At 39.1% G+C, this 19,425-nt stretch overlaps 1 protein-coding gene and 1 non-coding gene across 17 annotated transcripts in view; one reads left to right on the forward strand and one right to left on the reverse strand.

Annotated features, from left to right (window-relative positions):
- The window catches only part of TTLL5 (tubulin tyrosine ligase like 5), a 331,666-nt gene extending 312,375 nt beyond the window's left edge, over positions 1–19,291 (reverse strand). For all 16 annotated transcript variants that reach the window (XM_053601040.1, XM_053601031.1, XM_053601030.1 and 13 more), the window contains exons 1-3: positions 19,154–19,291; positions 16,669–16,837; positions 9,950–10,056 (exon numbers count right to left, since the gene is read on the reverse strand). In XM_053601040.1, the coding sequence (XP_053457015.1) occupies positions 9,950–10,056; positions 16,669–16,742 (181 nt within the window). In that variant the 5' untranslated portion in view covers positions 16,743–16,837; positions 19,154–19,291. The remainder of the gene's footprint in view (positions 1–9,949; positions 10,057–16,668; positions 16,838–19,153) is intronic.
- LOC128595025 (U6 spliceosomal RNA) lies at positions 6,257–6,363 on the forward strand. The gene has a single exon (XR_008382720.1). It is a non-coding gene; the product is annotated as a U6 spliceosomal RNA (small nuclear RNA).
- Positions 19,292–19,425: the final 134 nt, after the last annotated feature.

Here is a 19,425-nt window from a genome sequence, read left to right on the forward strand (position 1 = left end):
ATTCAGGAGGCTGACATGGGAGAAATGCTTGAGCCTCGTCCAAGAGTTTGAGCTTGCAATGAGGTACAATGACACCACTGCACTCTAGCCTGGGCAACAGAATAAGACCCTGTCTCAAAAAAACAAACCAAAAAAAAAAAAAAAACAGTGGTTGTAAGGTTGAGAGCACTGGCTCACACCTGTAATCCTAACACTCTGGGAGGCGGAGCAGGTGGACTGCCTGAGCTTAGAAATTCGAGACCAGCCTGAGTAAGAGGAAGACCCCATCTCTAAAACACAGCTGGGCACTGTGGCAGGTGCCTTAGTCCCAGCTTCTTGGGAGGCTGAGGTAAGAGAATTGCTACAAGCCCACAAGTCTGAGGTTGCTGTGAGCTATGATGCTACAGCACTTTACCAAGGGCTACAAAGTAAGAGTCTGTCTCAGGGGAAAAAAAAAAAAAAAAACAGTGGGTGAATTCACTCTCTGCCTAGTTGAGCTACACACAGATCTTCTCTGCCCTTAGCACTCCTGGTTCTCAGGAACTGAAACTCAAGCTGGAATCTACACAATGGCTCTCCAGCTCTCAGGCCTACAAACTACTATACTACCCACTTTCCTGGGTCTTCAGATTGCACATGGCAGATAAGCTTCCAAAATTGCATGAGTCAGTATCTTATAATAAATCTCTCTCTTTCTGTATCCTGTTTCTTCTGTTTTCCTGGAGAACCCTGACTAGTACACACAGGCTTTCCATCTAAGGCAAGAGTCAACTGGAGAGCTGCAACTGCAAAATGAACCTGCCCAAATGCCAAAAAAGAACTACCTTCTCCCACGTTTTCTTCCATACAAAAACAAGTGTCCTCCTTGACTACTAGCAAACCGCCAATTATCCTCTTCCTTAGCCTCTCATCAGTTCCACTGAGACTGTTCCTCTTCTCCAGGAGACAAAAATGAAGTGCTAGAACCCTTGCCAAGTTCTAGGATTGACTACGGCAAAGCAAATGAAAGCAAGGAACAGATAATCCGACTGTCAGCACAGACATTCTAGGGAGCAGAAGTGCCCCAGAAGGGGCGGTGCCTGTGGCTCAAGGAGTAGGGCGCCGGTCCCATATGCCGGAGGTGGCGGGTTCAAACCTAGCCCCGGCCAAAAACCAAAAAAAAAAAAAAAAAAAAAAAAGAAACCCTGCCTGGGCAGAGCCTCAGCTGGTGCTTGAGCTTAATTGTTTACATTTGAATTTCTTCTTTGTTAAGGTGTTTATTGAGGTCTTGCACCTATTTAAAAAAAAAAAAAAAGAAGTGCCCCAGAAGGTTTAGACCTTAATAGCACAGGAAACCAAAATAAAGATAAAGCTGACGTGTTTAACTTTTAGAACACAAAAAATACCCCCTTAACGGCAACATAGTATAGCCATACTCTAGTATTAAGAAAATTAGGTTACCTAGGATTAGGGTTAGAATACCTGCACCGTCCAATACCATAGTCACTAGGTAAATGTGACTAATGTGACAAAGGAAGTGAATTTTTAATTTTATTTAGCTTTAATTAATTTAAAATTAAGAACTAATATTCAGATCATTTACTGGAAAACATACTTGAAACAACTGGAGTAAATGAATTTACTTTTCCAACTGTAACATTTATGAAATCTAAATATAGACCAAATATTTCCAATGAAACTTCTGCAGGAAATTGAGATGCACTATAAATGTAGAATACACACTAAATGTAAAATATCTTTAAGCTTGGGCGGCGTCTGTGGCTCAGTGAGTAGGGCGCCAGCCCCATATGCTGAGGGTGGCGGGTTCAAACCCAGCCCCGGCCAAACTGCAACCAAAAAATAGCTGGGCGTTGTGGCAGGCGCCTGTAGTCCCAGCTGCTCGGGAGGCTGAGGCAAGAGAATCGTGTAAGCCCAGGAGTTAGAGGTTGCTGTGAGCCGTGTGACGCCACGGCACTCTACCTGAGGGCGGTACAGTGAGACTCTGTCTCTACAAAAAAAAAAAAAATATCTTTAAGCTTAAAGTTAATTTTTATATTGAGTAAATGTGGAAATAATGGTAGTTCAGAGACATATTATTACAATTAATTTCGGGTCGTTGCCCATAGCACAGTTAGGGTGCCAGCCACATACACCGAAGTTGGCAGGTTCAAACCCAGCCTGGGCCAGCTGAAAAAAACAACAATGACAATTACAATAACAACAACAACAAAATTAAAGTTCAAAAATAAATAAATAAAATAAAAAATGAAATTAATTTCACCTGTTTCTTTTTCTTCAAATAATGCTACTAGAAAATTTCATATTACATATATATCTTATATCACACAAAAAAGTAAATAAAACACACATATCTTATATCATACTTCTGCTACTAGTATATATAATCCTTGACAAATACAAAATCATTAAATGGATATATTCAGAGGTAAATTACAAAAAGATGCTTCATGTAGGAAAAGGTTTAGCTGAAAATACCACTGTTGCCCATTTATAGTACATACAAGTTTTAATAAGGAAAAAAAACAAAGTTTTAATGATAAAGGAGCCACATTTCTAGAGTATTTCACAAAGAAAGAATGAGGAATCATACGAGTACTGGATAAAAAATATTAACAGTAAATTCAGTGACACACTAATAGATAAGCAGAAAAAACACTAGGAACTTAACGGATGGTAACTAATGCCCCAGATATACTTCTCAAGAGGATTTAACCACAGGCTTATGATTTGAGCAGATCTATGTCAGCTATTTAAGACAGCTAAAAATAAAAAAATCGTTACAGCCCAAGAGGAGTAACAATTCAGAAAACTGAGGCAGCAGCTAGCAAAAGTCAAATTGTTCTTTTCATAAAGGAAGGTAAATAAAATGATAAAAATCTCAAAGAACTAGAAAAGATGGGAGAGAATTCAAAAACACAACATTTGAGAAAAGTCTATTGGCTTTTTTTTTTTTTTTTTTTTTGGTGTGTGTGTGGTTTTTTGGCCGGGGTTGGGTTTGAACACGCCACCTCCGGCATATGGGACTGGCGCCCTACTCCTTGAGCCACAGGTGCCACCCGACTTTTTTTTTTTTTTTAATCATAAGAATGGCTAAAGAAAAACCCCAAAGACTATGGGTGTTAGAAACCAGTAACTGCTTGAAGAATGGGATGATTACATTGACGGCATTATTTTCCAATAAATGCTAGGTATTTTTTTAAAAAGAAGGGTCTGCCTATTGCCATAGAACACACAGATTGTTTCAAGTGACAAGAAGACCAAAGGAAGCATGTTTTCAGGGGATTATTTACTTCTGTTGTTTTTATTCATTTTGGCACAACTCATATTTAGAGGAAGTTACTCAGGAAAGAGTCTTCAGTTACTCAGACTTCAGAGAACATGAATGAACAACATCCTTTAAGTGGTAACCCAGCCACCTGCTGAGAGAATTAGAACATAGGGACCCCTTGGGAGTGAGAAGGATATAAATCCCAGAAGCAGGTGCTCACAGTCCTCTGAAATCCTGGTTTATTAAGGGGCAATGATAGACTTAAAGTCATTTGAAACTACAGCAGAGAACCTATTCAACAAGTAGATTAAACAACACAAGTTTTGAGCCTGTCAGACATTAAAAAATCTCATTTAATCCTCACAATGACTTTAAGGTAGATATTATCTCCATTTTACTAATGAATTATTTGTAACTTAACTATCTGATAGATATTATCTCCATTTTTCCAATTAAGAAAATTTAAATGATTTGCCCGAGATTCAGAATGAGTAAATGCCAAAACTGGAATTTGAACCAATGACTGAGAACCCAACTATAGACCCTCTCCACTATACACACAACAGTCTGATCCACAGCATTACAACCTTTGAAAATAACCATAGGCTAACCCCCGGACTCAGAGTATTACTTAAAATGCAATAAGAGCAATAGAAAAAATAAGCAAAACTGAGAGTTGGGTCTTTAAAATGATAAAATTGACAAACCTTTAGCTAGACTAAGAAGAAAAAAGACTCAAATTACTAAAATCAGAAATGAAAATAAGGATATTCCTATTGACTTTATAGAAATAAAAAGGATTATAAAAGAATACTATAAATAATCATATGCCAACAAATCAGATAAGCTAAATAAAATGGACAAATATCTAGAAACATACAAACTACCACAACTGACCCAAGAAGCAAGATAAAATATGAAAAGATCCTATAGCAAGAAGAGGTTGAAAACCACCCAAGAAAAGCCCAAGACAATGTGTCTTCACTGGTGAATTCTACCAAACATTTAAAGAATTAATACCAATTCATGTCAGACTCTTCCTAAGAAAAGGAGGGAATTCATTCTATTAGGTCAGCATTATATACTGACAACAAAGCAGACAAAGGCATTAGAAGATAGACCAATACCCCTTAGAAATACAGGCATAAAAATCAACAACATACTAGCACAAACCAAATCCAACAACATATTAAAAGGATTATACATCTTGACCAAGTGGGATTTATCTTAGGAATGCAACAGTGGTTCAACATACAAAGTCAGTCAGTGTAAAATAAACCACATTAATAGAATGAAGGAAAAAAAGAAAATATCTCAATTAATGTAGAAAAAGCCTTTCAGAAAATCCAACAGCTTTTCATGATAAAAACAAATAACAAACTAGGAATAGAAGGGAACTTCCTCCGCCTGATAAAGGACAATTTATGAAAATCATGCTGCACAATAAAAGAAAGAAAGCTTATCCCCTACACTCAGGAACAAGACAAAAATGCCCTTTTTCTAGTCAACACTGCACAGGAAATTCTAGCCAGAGCAATTAGGTAAGAAAGAGAAATAAAAGGCATCCAAGATTGAAAAGAAAAAGTAAAATTATCTCTATTTGCAGATAAAATGATTTTATATGTAGACAACCCTAAGGAGTATATGCACATGCAAAATCTCTATGACCTAATAAGCAGGATCAATACATAATACTCAATTGTACATATGAGCAATGAATAACCCCAAAATGAAATAGAGAAAGCAATTCTATTTATAATAACATCAAAAAGAATAAATTGTTTAGGAATAAATTTAACCAAGGAGACATAAGATATTTTGGTACACTGAAAACTATAAAACATTGTTGAAAGAAATTAAAAAAAAATTCTGTTTTGGAAAGACATCCCATGCGCAAGGACTGGAAGACTAAATATTAAGATGGCAATACTCTCTAAAGCAATTTACAGATATAATGTACTCCATATCAATATTCCAACAGCCATTTTTGCAGAAATGGAAAGGGTAATCCTAAAATTCATATGGAATTGCAGGCGACCATGAATAGCAAAAACAATCTTGAAGAAGAAAAATATTAGAGGACTCACACTTCCCAATTTCAAAACTTAATATAAAGATACAGTAATCAAAACAGTGTGGCACTAATATAAGAATAAATATACAGATCAATGGAAAATTAAGAGTCCATAAATAAATCCATACCTCTATAGTGAACTGATTTTTGACAATAGGACCAACACCATTCAAAGGGGCCAGGCATGGTGGCTCACACTGCAATCCCAGGACTTGCGAGGCCAAGGTGGGTAGATTGCCTGAGCTCACAAGTTCAAGACCAGCCTGAGCCAGAGCAAGACCTTGTCTCTTACAACAGCTGGGCGTTGTGGCAGGTGCCTGTAGTCCCAGCTACTTGGGAGGTTGAGACAAGAGAATCGCTTGAGCCTAAGAGTTTGAGGTTGGTGTGAGCTATGACACCACAGCATTATACCAAGGGCGACAAAGTGAAACTGTCTCCAAAAAAACAAAAACAAAAACCATTCAATGGGGAAAGAATAGTCTTTTCAACTAATTGAACTAATTGTGCTGAGACAACTGGATATACAAACACAAATGAATGAAAGTGGACCTCACTACATTAAAAAATTAACTTAAAATGGATCAACGACTAAATGGCTCTAAATATAAGAGGTTAAGCTATAAAAGTCTTAGAAAAAAATAGATCATGACCTTGAGTCAGGCAACATGACACCAAGAGTACAAGCAACAAAAGAATAATTAGATAAACTGGACACCATCAACACTAAAAACGTTTGCTCATGAAAGAACACTATCAAGAAAGTGAAAAAACAATCCACAGAATAGAAAAAAATATTTTCAATCATATAGCTGATAAAGGACCCATATCCAGAATGAATAAAGAAATCTCACAACTCAACAGTAAAAAAGACAAGCCAATTTTAAAAATGGGGAATGGTTTTGAACAGATATTTCTCCAAAAAAGATAAACAAATGATGCTCACTTCAGCAGCACTTATACTAAAATTGGAACGATACAGAGAAGATTAGCATGGCCCCTGTGCAAGGATGACATGCAAATTCATGAAGCGTTCCATATTTTTGGAAACAAAATCCTTTTATTATAAAGATGTTTGCCCTAGACTGTTTATCACAGCTCAATTTACAATCGCTAAAATGTGGAAATAGCCTAAATGCCCTTCAACCCAGGAATGGATTGGCAAGCTGTGGTATATGTATACCATGTAATACTATTCTGCCATTTCAAAAAAATGGAGATTTTGCAGCATTTGTGTTAACCTGGATGGAGATGGAACACATTTTTTTTAGTGAAGATTAACAGGAATGGAGAAGTATGAATCCTATGTATTCAACTTTGATATGAGGACAATTAATGACAATTAATGACACGGTAGGGCAAGGGGGAAGGGGACAGCAGACAGAGAAGGAGGGAGGGGATGAGGGAAAGGAAAAGGAAAAAAAAAGAAAAGAAAAGAAAATAGTAACTAATTCTCACATAAATTGGATTTAATTTTGACCAAAGTATATTACTTAAACATTAATTTTTAATTCAACTTGTTAATATGTTGTTTAGGATTTGCATCTTCATTTATAAGTGAAATGTGTTTGTAATTTCCCTTTATAATATTATACTTTTTCCAATTTTAATATCAGGTGTATCCAGATGAAGTAGAATGATTTTGAAGTATTTCTTCTTTTTCTATTGTCTATAAGATTTGGCATGATCTGTTTTTTGAATTTATCTTTTCTTTTTCTTAAGAAACAAAGTCTCACTTTGTTGCCCTCAGTAGAGTGCTGTAGCGTCGCAGCTCACAGCAACCTCCAGCTCTTAGGCTTAGACAATTTTCTTGCCTCAGCCTCCCGAGTAGCTGGGACTACAGGCGCCCGCCACAACAACCAACTATTTTTTTGTTGCAGTTTGGCAGGGGCCGGGTTTGAACCCACCATCCTCAGTATATGGGGCCGGCACCCTACTCAATGAGCCACAGGCGCCACCCAAAATTATCTTTTATTTTTATTTATAAATATTAGTTGTCTATTTTTTGAGACTTTTTGAGCTCAAGAGGAAAAAAAAGTTAACTGATGACTCCATACTGAATCTCAGAGTCAAAGCATTCTATAACAGACATACTCTTACTTGACAATGTGAACGTTACTTTTTTTGCATTAATATTATCACTCAATATTTCATTGCAGCAATCATCGATTTCTTTTCTGAATGTATCTATCTTCATTTATTCTTTACAAGGTTTTTGTTTCTAGTCCTTATCTTAAACATTGTTACTGTTATTAAATTTTAAGCCTTTTTAATTTTGTAAAGGCAAAAAGTGGAAACCAAATAAACACGTGTATATGTAAAAGAAAAAAAAAAAGATTTGAGCACATAAGAAATTTAAGTTTGTACATGTCAATAATGTTATAGCCAAAATTATAAAACAATAATACAATGGGGAATAAAATCTTGGCACATTTATAACCAAGGACCATTATGTTGATCCTTTAAGGAAAGCTTATACATTAAAATAAAAAATATTAAAATGAATAAATACAAAAACTAATAAGCTTATAAAAATGTTCAGGCTCAGTGGTAATCAAAAAATTTAAATTTAAACAATGCATCTATCAAAATGCTAACATTACAAATGCTGAAAAATCATTGTCAACAAAGATATAGTTGGATGGCTTCTCATACCTTGCTAATAGAAAGGAAAATTTATAAAAACTATGAAAAATTTTTCTTATTTAATAAGAGCCAGTAATCCTACTGATAAAAGCCATTTCTAAAGAAATGTTCTTTAGGGTGGCACCTGTGGCTCAGTGAGTAGGGCGCCAGCCCCATATGCCGAGGGTGGCGGGTTCAAACCCAGCCCCGGCCAAACTGCAGCAAAAAAATAGCCAGGCGTTGTGGCAGGCACCTGTAGTCCCAGCTGCTTAGGAGGCTGAGGCAAGAGAATGGCGTAAGCCCAAGAGTTAGAGGTTGCTGTGAGCTGTGTGACGTCATGGCACTCTACCTAAGGGTGGTACAGTGAGACTCTGTCTCTACAAAAAAAAAAAAAGAAACGTTCTTTATGCTGGGATTTATATTCAAGCTTTTTCATCTCAGCATTTTCTATATTTCATATAAAAATATATGAAAAACAAACCATCCAGTAATACAATGAACTATTTACAGTACATTCACATAATGGATGATTATGTGGGTATTAAAGGTCATGTTTTCAAGAAATAAAAAAAAAGAACATAAAACAAATGGCCAACAAGCACATCAATGTCATTCATCACTACAGAAATGCAAATCAAAACCACAATCAGATACCACCTCACATTCACTAATATGGCCAATAATATTAAAAAAATAATAAAAAACACATGTTGCTGAGGATGTAGAGAAACTGGTACCCATATACATTATTGTAGGTAGGAATGAAAATGGTACAGCTGCTATGGAAAACAGTCTAACAGATGGGGTGGAGCCTGTGGCTCAAAGGAGTAGGGCACCGGCCCCATATACCAGAGGGGTATAGGTAGGTAGGTTCAAACCCAGCCCCAGCCAAAAACTTCAAAAAAAGAAAAAACACTCTGATTTGTTTTTTTTTTTTAGACAGAGTCTCACTCTATTGCCTTGGGTAGAGTGCTGTGGTGTCAACACAGCTCACTGCAACCTCAAACTCTTAAGCTCAAGCAATCCTCCTGCCTCAGTCTCCTGAGTATCTGGGACTACAGGCACAAGCCACATACCTGCTAATTTTTCTATTTTTAGTAGAGACAGGGTCTTATTCTTCTCAGGCTGGTTTTGAACTACTGAGCTCAAGCAATCCTTTCGCTTCACTGTTGCAGAGTGAGGATTACAGGCATGAGTCACCACTCCTGGCCTATTTGACAGATCCTTAATGAGTTAAAGAGAATCACTATATGGCCTAGGAATTCTGTTCCTGGTTAATTCCGTTCCCAAAGAACTGAAAACAACAATTTGTTCATAAACATTCATATCAGCACTATTCACAATAGACAAAAGGTAGAAACAATACAAATATCCATCAACTGATGAATGAATAAACAAAATGTGATACAACACACAATGGAATACTATTCAGCCGCAGAAAGGAATGAAAGACTGGTACATGGTCCAACATAGATAACATTATGTTAAGTGAAAGAAGCCAGACACAAAAGGTTACATGTTACAGGATTTCATTCATATGAAATAGCCAGAGTAGGTAAATCCATAAGAACAGAAAGTAGATTAGTGGTTGCCAGGGACTGGAGGTATGGGAAAATGTGGAGGTGGCTGCTTGATGGGTACAGGTTTTACTTTGGGATGATGAAAAGTGTTCTGGAACAAGATAGGGGTGAGGGCTGTGCAACATTGTACATGTACTAAGTAACAACAAACTGGACACTCCAAAATGGTTAAACTTGTAAATTTTGTTATGTTCACTTTACCACAATTTTTAAAAAATAAGCATACACATAATTCTGAAAAAAATTCAAAGGAATAATATAAGCAGATAACAATGTAAGAAATTATAATCTCTGAAGTATAACAATTCAACAGATTTTTCTCATGGCCAAGGCCCTTCTCCTATCCTTGTGTCATATCAATTTCTTCAAGACAAGGTTGATAAGGCCATGCCCAGCTCTGCCCTCTGTGAGAGAGGTTACACCCACCTCCAATTATTCGAATATTGTTGTCCTTTGTCAGAATAGCCTCAGCATGGAATACCAAAACTGGAATTCTCCTGCAGCCTCCAGTCCACATGATGCATGGATGATCCCTAAAACCATAAAACATCTTCATTAACTTACAGCTCAAAATCTGGATTAACTATAGCTGATTACTATAGCTTGTTGCTTAGCAATTTCCCCCTTCTTTCTAGAAAGAGAATCCCAAATATACTGAGCAAAGTCACTCCTCTCACATTCTTTTTGTTTTAAGACAGAATCCTCCTAGAGTACAACGGCATAATCGTAATTCACTGTAACCTCAAACTCCTGGGCTCAAGGTATCCTCCTGCCTCAGCCTCCTAAGTAGCTGGAACTACAGGACACTGGCTAATTTTTCTGTTTTTTTTGTACAGATGGGGTCTCCCTCTTGCTCAGTCTGCTGGAACTCCTAACCTCAAGCAATCCTCCTGCCTTGGCCTCCCAGAGTGCTAGAACTACAGGGGTGAGCCACCATGCCTGGCCTATCTCCCATTCTTAGCCATGTTGGTTTAGGACTAACTTTAACTCTATCCCTGCTCAAGAGATGAGTCTTGACTGGTTTCAGCCAATCAGGGTATTTTATCATTCAGTTATAGTGACTGGTTCAGAGAGCCCTTGAATGTAAGGAGACACAATCTGAGACCAGAAAGCAATGCTTTGTTTCTTTTCTGTAGCAGCTACAGATGACAGCCTCCTTACCTCTTGATAGTATACAACAGGGGTGTCCAACCTGGGCCTACAGGCCACGAGTTCATCATATGACACCTGTTTTGCTTATCTATGGTGCCAGATACCATGAAAACTATGCACAGACCTTTGGAGGGTGGGGCTCATCAATGTTTGTGTATTTAATGTGTGGCCCAAGGCAACTCTTCTTCCAATTTGCAGCAGAGGAGAAAAAAGGTTGGTCATCCCTAGTATAAGATGAGAATGAGAAATCTGGAACTGCCATAGCCATTTTGTGATCTTAAGGGGAGAGCTTCAAGCTGTTGGTAAAGGAACTAGTCAGCTAGTTAAGTAAGGGAAAAATATTTGCACTCAGAATATGTTTTCTTTCTACTCTTTGCCTCCCTAATTGAATTTCAATGAAGTTCTTTTTTTTTTTTTTTTGCAAAATATTGAATACCTTTTACTCAACTCTTAGGGAACTTTAAACAATTCCTTAAATGGAATAAGATTTATTTAGCCCAGATTCATTCTGCTCTCACAAACTCATATAACCATACCCCTTAACAAAGGACATATCACAAACCAACCTCAGGGCAAAACCAGACCCTCCCAATCCAAGCGTTTTTTTTTTTGTTGTTGTTGTTGCAGTTTTTGGCCAGGGCTGGGTTTGAACCTGCAATCTCCGGCGCCCTACTCCTTTCAGCCACAGGTGCCGCCCCCAATCCAAGTTTTAAAAGATCCACACCTTGAATGCACAGTCTGCCAGGCTACTAATCCTAAAAGCAACGCAGCCTTTACATTTGGGATGAGCTGTCCATAGCTTTTAAGTGAAGAAAACAAAGAACACTATTCCTAGTTCATTCTCTGTTTTCCAGAAACGGAATATGGATGTTTACTGTCCTTTTTCTTTGACCTGGGTAATAAAGCCCATTTGTGAAAAATGGTATCTACAGAGTACCTTTTTTAGCAAGGACTTTTTTCTGACTTGCTTGCTTTTTAAACTTAAACACCTGTAAAGTTTGAGCATAAGGTCAGATGATTCATATAATCTCTTCCAACCTTATAACTTTTCCATTATATTTCTAAGTCAGCAGATAAAAAACAGGCAGCCTAAACTACAAAGTCCTGGACAGAAACTTTGGAAACTACCCAAATTTCTCTGCCAATCTAGCACTAGCTACCATCTGGCATCACTTTGCCTTAGCACAGTGGTTCTCAACCTGTGGGTCGCGACCCACAGGAACTGTATTAAAGGGCTGCGGCATTAGGAAGGTTGAGAACCACTGTCTTAGCATTTACAATGATTGATGCTGCAACTTAAAAAATGCTTGACAAGGGCGGCGCCTGTGGCTCAAGGAGTAGGGCGCCGGTCCCATATGCCGGAGGTGGCTGGTTCAAACCCAGCCCCAGCCAAAAAAAAAAAAAAAAATGCTTGACAAGAGTCAAGAACACAATAAACAGCTGAGAAGACCTTGGGCCCTAACTATACCACAGGTGTCCCAAAAGTCTCCCCTAAAATCACCATACATAGGAAAATGGGAAATTGTAGCCAAATGTACTTTTACTTACAAAATATTCATTACAAAATGTTTAAAAACATTAACAAAATAGTCCCTATGTGTTGGCCACCTCGTTGTAAAATTTTACTTATGTATGGCAACTTCCAAGGCAACTTTTAGGATATTCTGTGTTTATGGAAAACCAAAACTCTCACAGAGAAGTCTTTTCACTTATAATCTAAGGAAAAATAAAAGAGGGAATAGGCACATGATTAATTCAGTAAATCAACTAAAAACCACTTATTGTGGCAGATACAAAACTGTTATGAAAAACATGCTCCCACCAGGTGGTGCTAAAAAGGAAAACTTCAAAATAATTACAAAACTGAAAATTGGGACTTTAAATTTTTATTCATATCAGAAAGTAGTATAATTTAGAAAACCTACTTTTATAGGCATAAAAGAACAAAGGATTTGAATGATTGGTTATTCAAGCAGACTGGTTTCAAGGTTTATTTTATTGAAAGTCTAAAAACATTTCAATTTTTAAGGAGCAATTTCATGAAGAATATTCACTTCTGAGAATCAGCCACATAACTCAAAGATGAAGATCAAAAGCAGCATTTCTACTCCTGCTTCTATGCCTTCTTCATACCATTGTCCCTGCTAGAAATGCCTTCTCTGCTTCTCTGTTGAAGGCCAGCCTCCAAAATCCACCTCAAGTCTTAGCACCTCCTTGGAGCCTTCCCCAGCTTCTGCAGCCTGTGAAGACACCCTGCTTTGCTGAACTTCTGTAGCATTCACTTTATAATTGGTTGTTGATCATTTTTTTTTTTCTTTTTTTGAGACAGAGTCTCACTATGTTGCCCTCAGTAGAATGCCATGGCATCACAGCTCACAGCAACCTCCAACTCTTGGGCTTAAGTGATTCTCTTGCCTCAGCCTCTCAAGTAGCTGGGACTACAGGTGCCCACCACAACACACAGCTATTGTTCTGTTGTAGTTGTTATTGCTGCTTAGCTGACCCGGGCTAGGTTCAAACCCACCAGCCTCAGTGTATATGGCCGGCACCATAATCACTGTGCTAGGTATGGGCATCAAGCCTGTTGATGATCTTTTTAACTAATAGAAAGCCAGCTTTTATGATAGAAATTAAAGCTACTATTTTTTCAGTGATTAAAGAAACTTTACATCAAGTTCTTAAAAGTTTCTACGTCTATGTATAAATTTTACTTGGGATCCCAAGCAAAATATAGAATAGAGCCTCTTTACATTTACTATTTGAATTAATGCTATGCAAAACAAGGACTGCCTGGACAGTTTCTAATCATAAAGTCCAGGATTACAAGGCATTAATACTTTAATACAGACTAAAGGATCTGAGCAGATCTAACAGATACCCATGCATATATATCTTTGGATCAAATCAACATCTTCAGATGACTTAAGGCCTTTGAACTTCCAAATCAACTTTTAAAATGTAAACCTGGGCCAGGTATCGTGACTCATGACTATAATCCTACTGTGGGAGGCCAAGACAGGAAGATTGCTTGAGCTCAGGAGTTTCAGACCAGCCAGAGCAAGAGACCTTGTTTCTATTAAATGTAGAAAAAAGAAAGAAAAAAATAGCCAGGAGTTGTGGTGGATACCTGTAGTCCCATTTACTGGCAAGGCTGAGGCAGGAGTTGAGTCCAAGAGTTTGAGGGTGCTGTGAGCTATTATGATGCCACGGCACTCTACCTGGGGCCACAGAGTGAGGCTCTGTCTCAAAAAAAAAAAAAAAAAAGTACACTCTGCACAGACAGAAACAAATGAAGTTCTCCCAGCAACATCAATAAGCCAAGCAAGTTGAAACTTAACAGGTAAATCAGAAAGGACGCTGTTAAACTGTGTTCCTTAGAAGTGAAATAATGGACAATAACACAGTCTGTCTCAAAACTTTCAGTCACCCACTTGTTAAAGCAAACGTATAACTGTTAATATTTGACTCTTTCTGGGCGGCGCCTGTGGCTCAGCAGGTAGGGCACCGGCCCCATATGCTGAGGGTGGTGGGTTCAAACCCAGCCCTGGCCAAACTGCAACAAAAAAATAGCTGGGCGTTGTGGTGGGCTCCTGTAGTCCCAGCTGCTCAGGAGGCTGAGGCAAGAGAATTTGCCTAAACCCAGGAGTTGGAGGTTGCTGTGAGCTATGTGACACCACAGCACTCTACCAAGGGTGATAAAGTGAGACTCTGTCTCTACAAAAAAAAAAAAATATATTTGACTCTTTCTAACCTATCAAAATGGCAATTCTATAGTGGAACCTAATACTTGCCAGGCCATACTTCTACCCCCACTAGTAAGAAAGATAGTAATAAAAAAAAAAAAATCTCGAAAAAAACAAAGACTGATACTTGCTGCAAAGGTTAAAAATTTCAGGAAATAGGTAAGAGGCAGCACAGTGAAAGCAAAAAGTCAAAAGAAGGCAAAAAACCAAAGGGAATTATCCACTTCATTATCCTGATCAAGAATGACCCAAATACACGTCAAATCTCTATTATTTCCCATGACCTAGTAACGATGAGAAGTCTTTCCAAGCCTTTATTAATGCTTAAATAACATTCTTCAAATTACATTAAATAATCTTCTACCTTATAAGCCCACCATAAATTCAGTATTAAAACCAGTAAGAATAATGCTTTATATTTGTATAGCATGTTATAAGTTACAAAGTAATTTCACATACACTATTTCACTATTCACTATTCATACACTATTTGATCCAAATTAAACCCCTACAACTAGGCTGGGAAATATTCTCTCTATTTTTCAGGTTACACAGCACACACACATATCCAAAAGGACTCACGGAGAATCTTAAAATGAATTTTAACTTTAGGCAGCACCTGTAGCTCAGTGGGTAGGGCACCAGCCACATGCACCAGGGCTGGTGGGTTTGAACCCAACCCGGGCTTGCTAAACAAACAAACAAAAATAGCCAGGCGTTGTGGTGGGCACCTGTAGTCCCAGCTACTTGGGAGGCTGAGGCAAGAGAATCCCTTGAGCCCAAGAGTTTGAGGTTGCTGTCAGCTGTGACACCATAGCACGCTACCGAGGGCAACAAAGTGAGACTCTGTCTCAATTAAAAAAAAAAAAAAATGAATTTTAACTTTAACCAGACTCTCTCTTTACTGTGTCAAGTAATAATTAGAGGAGAGAAAAGGCAAGGTGCTTCAAAATCCAGGAAAGCTAAGTCTGAATCTTAATCCATCACTTACTCTCTCTGAATCACTGAGGAAGTTTCTTGGTATTTTAAAGACTGAGTTTAATTAAATGAAAATAATAACATTTCAGATTAAATAAGACATAGTAGTTTAGGTGGCTCCTGCCTGTAATCCCAGCACTTGGGAGGCAGAGGCGGATAGATTGCCTGAGCTCACAGTTCAAGACCAGCTTAAGCAAGAGTGAGACCCTGCCTCTAAAAATAGCTGGGCGGCTCGGTGCCTGTGGCTCAAGTGGCTAAGGCACCAGCCACATACACCAGAGGTGGCGGGTTTGAATCCAGCCCAGGCCAGCCAAACAACAATGACAACTAAAAACAAAAAATAGCCTGGCGTTGTGGCGGGCGCCTGTAGTCCCAGCTACTTGGGAGGCTGAGGCAAGATAATCACTTAAGCCCAAGAATTTGAAGTTGCTGTGAGCTATGATACCACAGCACTCTACCAAAGGTGACAAACTCAGACTCTGTCTCAGAAAAAAAAAAGATACAGTAGTTTAATTTTCAGGTTAAATGAGATACAGATGAGATAAAGCCTTTATCACCATCTATATCAGCCACACTTATCACTACCATACATTTTTATTATGAGGATCCAGAAATCATGAAACTTGACTCATACCTAAAAGAACTCAGGAAAGTAAAGTGGTTCAGTGGACACAGCATGGGCTACAGAATTCTAATATCCTGCCCCAGAATTACTATGTCACCTGACCTCTGTATTATCATTGTAAAGGCTTTTGAGAAAATTAGCAAAACATAATCAATGTCACAGAGTTTAGAGACCTACTTTTCCTCAATCTCAAAAAATGTCAAAATATCCTATGTTGGGAGCTCTGAGGAAGGGCTTCCCCCAGAACTACTACCTGCATTTGGAGTTCATGTTCATGCATGAGCCCAGAAACGGGATTATCTCATTTCCGATAGTTGATGGAGACTGAATAACAAAACCTTGAGTTAGATGATGGATAGAAGCTAAAGCCAGAGTCAGACAATACCAAAGGAAGGTACAGTAGAACTGCCACAGTTGACAACCTCCCTGCACTGACCATTTTGACCTAATTTTCACAGACCAAGCGTGCATCACATGTACACATCAGTAGGGTAGGTTTAGTTCCTTATGTCAACCACCTCCATATGTTGACCAGTTTGTTACAATCCTTTGGGTGGCCAACTTACAGAGGTTCTCCTGTACATGAGTAAAAGAAAACTATTTTTCATCCTAAAAGCAGAGTCAAAAGCAGGCTGGCTGTTACTTACTCTTGGCTGACCACCTCCTCATCCTCTGAGGATGATGCTGTTTCCTCCAGGTCCCGGGCCATCACCACTGGCATTTCCTTTAGGGTTTGTCATGCAGTCAGCAGACAGGGGCCTCAGAGACCTTTCCTGGCAGATTCACTGGATCAAACAACTTGGATGGCACAGATTCCTGCAAAAAGGTCAATTGAACTGAAACACAGTGCAGTTGTCTATTGATTACTGCTGATGATCTTCCAAATAAATACATTCCTAAATAGTGCCCAACCTCTAGAAGCTTACCTTCTATAACAGTGCCTCAAATACCACATAAAAATCAAGCTTTTTTTCCAACATACTGTCTGTGCTTTATATATTTGAAGAGCTGCTGCTAAGTCTGAGTTTCTCAGTCATTTTTTATATACTAAATGCAATATGCACCAAAAGGACAGGCTTACTGCACTTTTAGGGCAATCTCAGTTAGGCAGCTGATTCTTAAAACACAGATTCCTTGCTAGACAAACCTGACCTGGGTTAAAAAAAAAAAAAAATAAGAACTCCAGGTTTAAGACCCTTGCAAATATTTACTTAGTCTCTGTGACAAGCACACAGCAAGATGTCGTCATGAAAAATTCAACAATAAACCAAAAGATTAATACAGGGTGCACATAAAGTTCATATGCAATTTAAAATAGTTTAGCACAGTAAACTGCACACGAACTTTATGTCTACCCTTGATGTTCTCCTGATTCAAGGGTCATACAAACAGGTAGGGGGAGAAAACCACTGTCCTTCCAAAAACTCTTCATTGTTCTACCTCATTAAAAACTTTGATCTGAATCTCAAATAGATATTAAAATTAGGACATCAGATCTGCCATTCAATCCTATAATTACTCTACTAGGTATATACCCAGAAGATCAAAAATCACATTATAACAAAGATATTTGTACCAGAATGTTTATTGCAGTCGAATTCATAATTGCTAAGTGATGGGAAAAGCCCAAGTGCCCATCGATCCATGAATGGATTAATAAATTGTGGTATATGTACACCATGGAATATTATGCAGCCTTAAAAAAAGATGGAGACTTTACCTCTTTCATGTTTACATGGATGAAGCTGGAACATATTCTTTTTAGTAAAGTATCTCAAGGATGGAAGAAAAAGTATCCAATGTACTCAGCCCTACTATGAAACGAATTTATGGCTTTCACATGAAAGCTATAACCCAGTTATAACCTAAGAATAGGGGGAAGGGAGGGAGGGGGGAGGATGGGCAAAGGGAGGGTGATGCACCTGCGGTGCATCTTACAAGGGTACATGTGAAACTTAGTAAATGTAGAATATAAATGTCTTAACACATAACTAAGAAAATGCCAGGAAGGCTGTGTTAACCAGTGTGACGAAAACGTGTCAAACGGTCTATAAAACCAGGGTATGGTGCCCCATGACTGCATTAATGTACACAGCTATGATTTAATAATAAAAAAAAATTAGGACATTTTTTTCTTTTGTCCTTTAACAACTTTGATCATGCCAACCAACAGTGCATTTCTTTTTTTTTTTTTTTTTTTGTAGAGACAGAGTTTCACTTTATGGCCCTCGGTAGAGTGCCGTGGCCTCACACAGCTCACAGCAACCTCCAACTCCTGGGCTTAAGCGATTCTCCTGCCTCAGCCTCCCGAGTAGCTGGGACTACAGGCGCCCGCCACAACGCCAGGCTATTTTTTGGTTGCAGTTTGGCCGGGGCCGGGTTTGAACCCGCCACCCTCAGTATATGGGGCTGGCGCCTTACCTACTGAGCCACAGGCGCCGCCCCAACAGTGCATTTCTAACTTTAAACATTTTTCCATAGGTTAAAAAGAAGTCTATGTTTGTTAAGTGTGTTAGAGGAGGAAACAGAAACTGCAGATAAAGAAAATGAACATATTCAAATTATCGTAATCCCATTACTCAGAAATAAACACCTGGTGTCAATCTTTCCAAACTTTACTTTTCTGTACATCATATAAACGATAAGATTATAATTAAGACAAAAAACACCAACCCCGATAATGATCCCTACAGATCTTCAGCGGAATGGGGCAATATCTAACGACGTTATTCCGGAGATTCCCAACGGGATTTCTCGACCTTTCCCAAAACGTTGGGAAGTCCTCTAGGTTAAAACAAAAACTCCAAGCGAGGAAAGGATGCCAACCTTTCCTAGGCTGCCTGCAGAGCGGGGAAAAACAGGACGATCGAAGAAGATTATGGATACGCGCTGAAGAGAGTCATGGCCCTAAAAGGATCTGCCCCTCAGCTCCCCTCTACCAGCTCACTCCAATCCCAGGTAGGTGCACAGGTTCCCTCCTTCCCAGAAAGGACAGGCAACTCCGCCGCAGTGATTCAACCCGGAGCAACCGGAATACAACAGCTACTCCCGGGCTCTGAGCGGGAAATGCAGCGGCGGCGCCAGCCCAAACCCAGGAACGCGCCTCCTTCGGGAGCCGGCGCAGACGTTTACCTGTTTCATCTTTCCATGGCTTTGGGCGGGCAGGCGGGGACCGCGCTCGGCGCCTACCTCCCTCCTCCTTCCCCAGCCCGGCTCACGGCGGCCGCCGACGGCTGCTTCCCGGGTTACTACAACAACCAACAAGCAACCGCCCGCTCAGAGCCACTGCGCAGGCGCCCGCCGCCGGCGCCGAAAACGCCAGGCTGCGGGCGCGGAAGAATATCGTCACCGCCGCGCAGCGCGGCAGTCGAGACCTGCCCTTGGCAGAACGAAGTCTTCTTTTT

Source organism: Nycticebus coucang, chromosome 9 (assembly GCF_027406575.1).
Source record: "Nycticebus coucang isolate mNycCou1 chromosome 9, mNycCou1.pri, whole genome shotgun sequence".
NCBI lineage: Eukaryota > Metazoa > Chordata > Mammalia > Primates > Lorisidae > Nycticebus > Nycticebus coucang.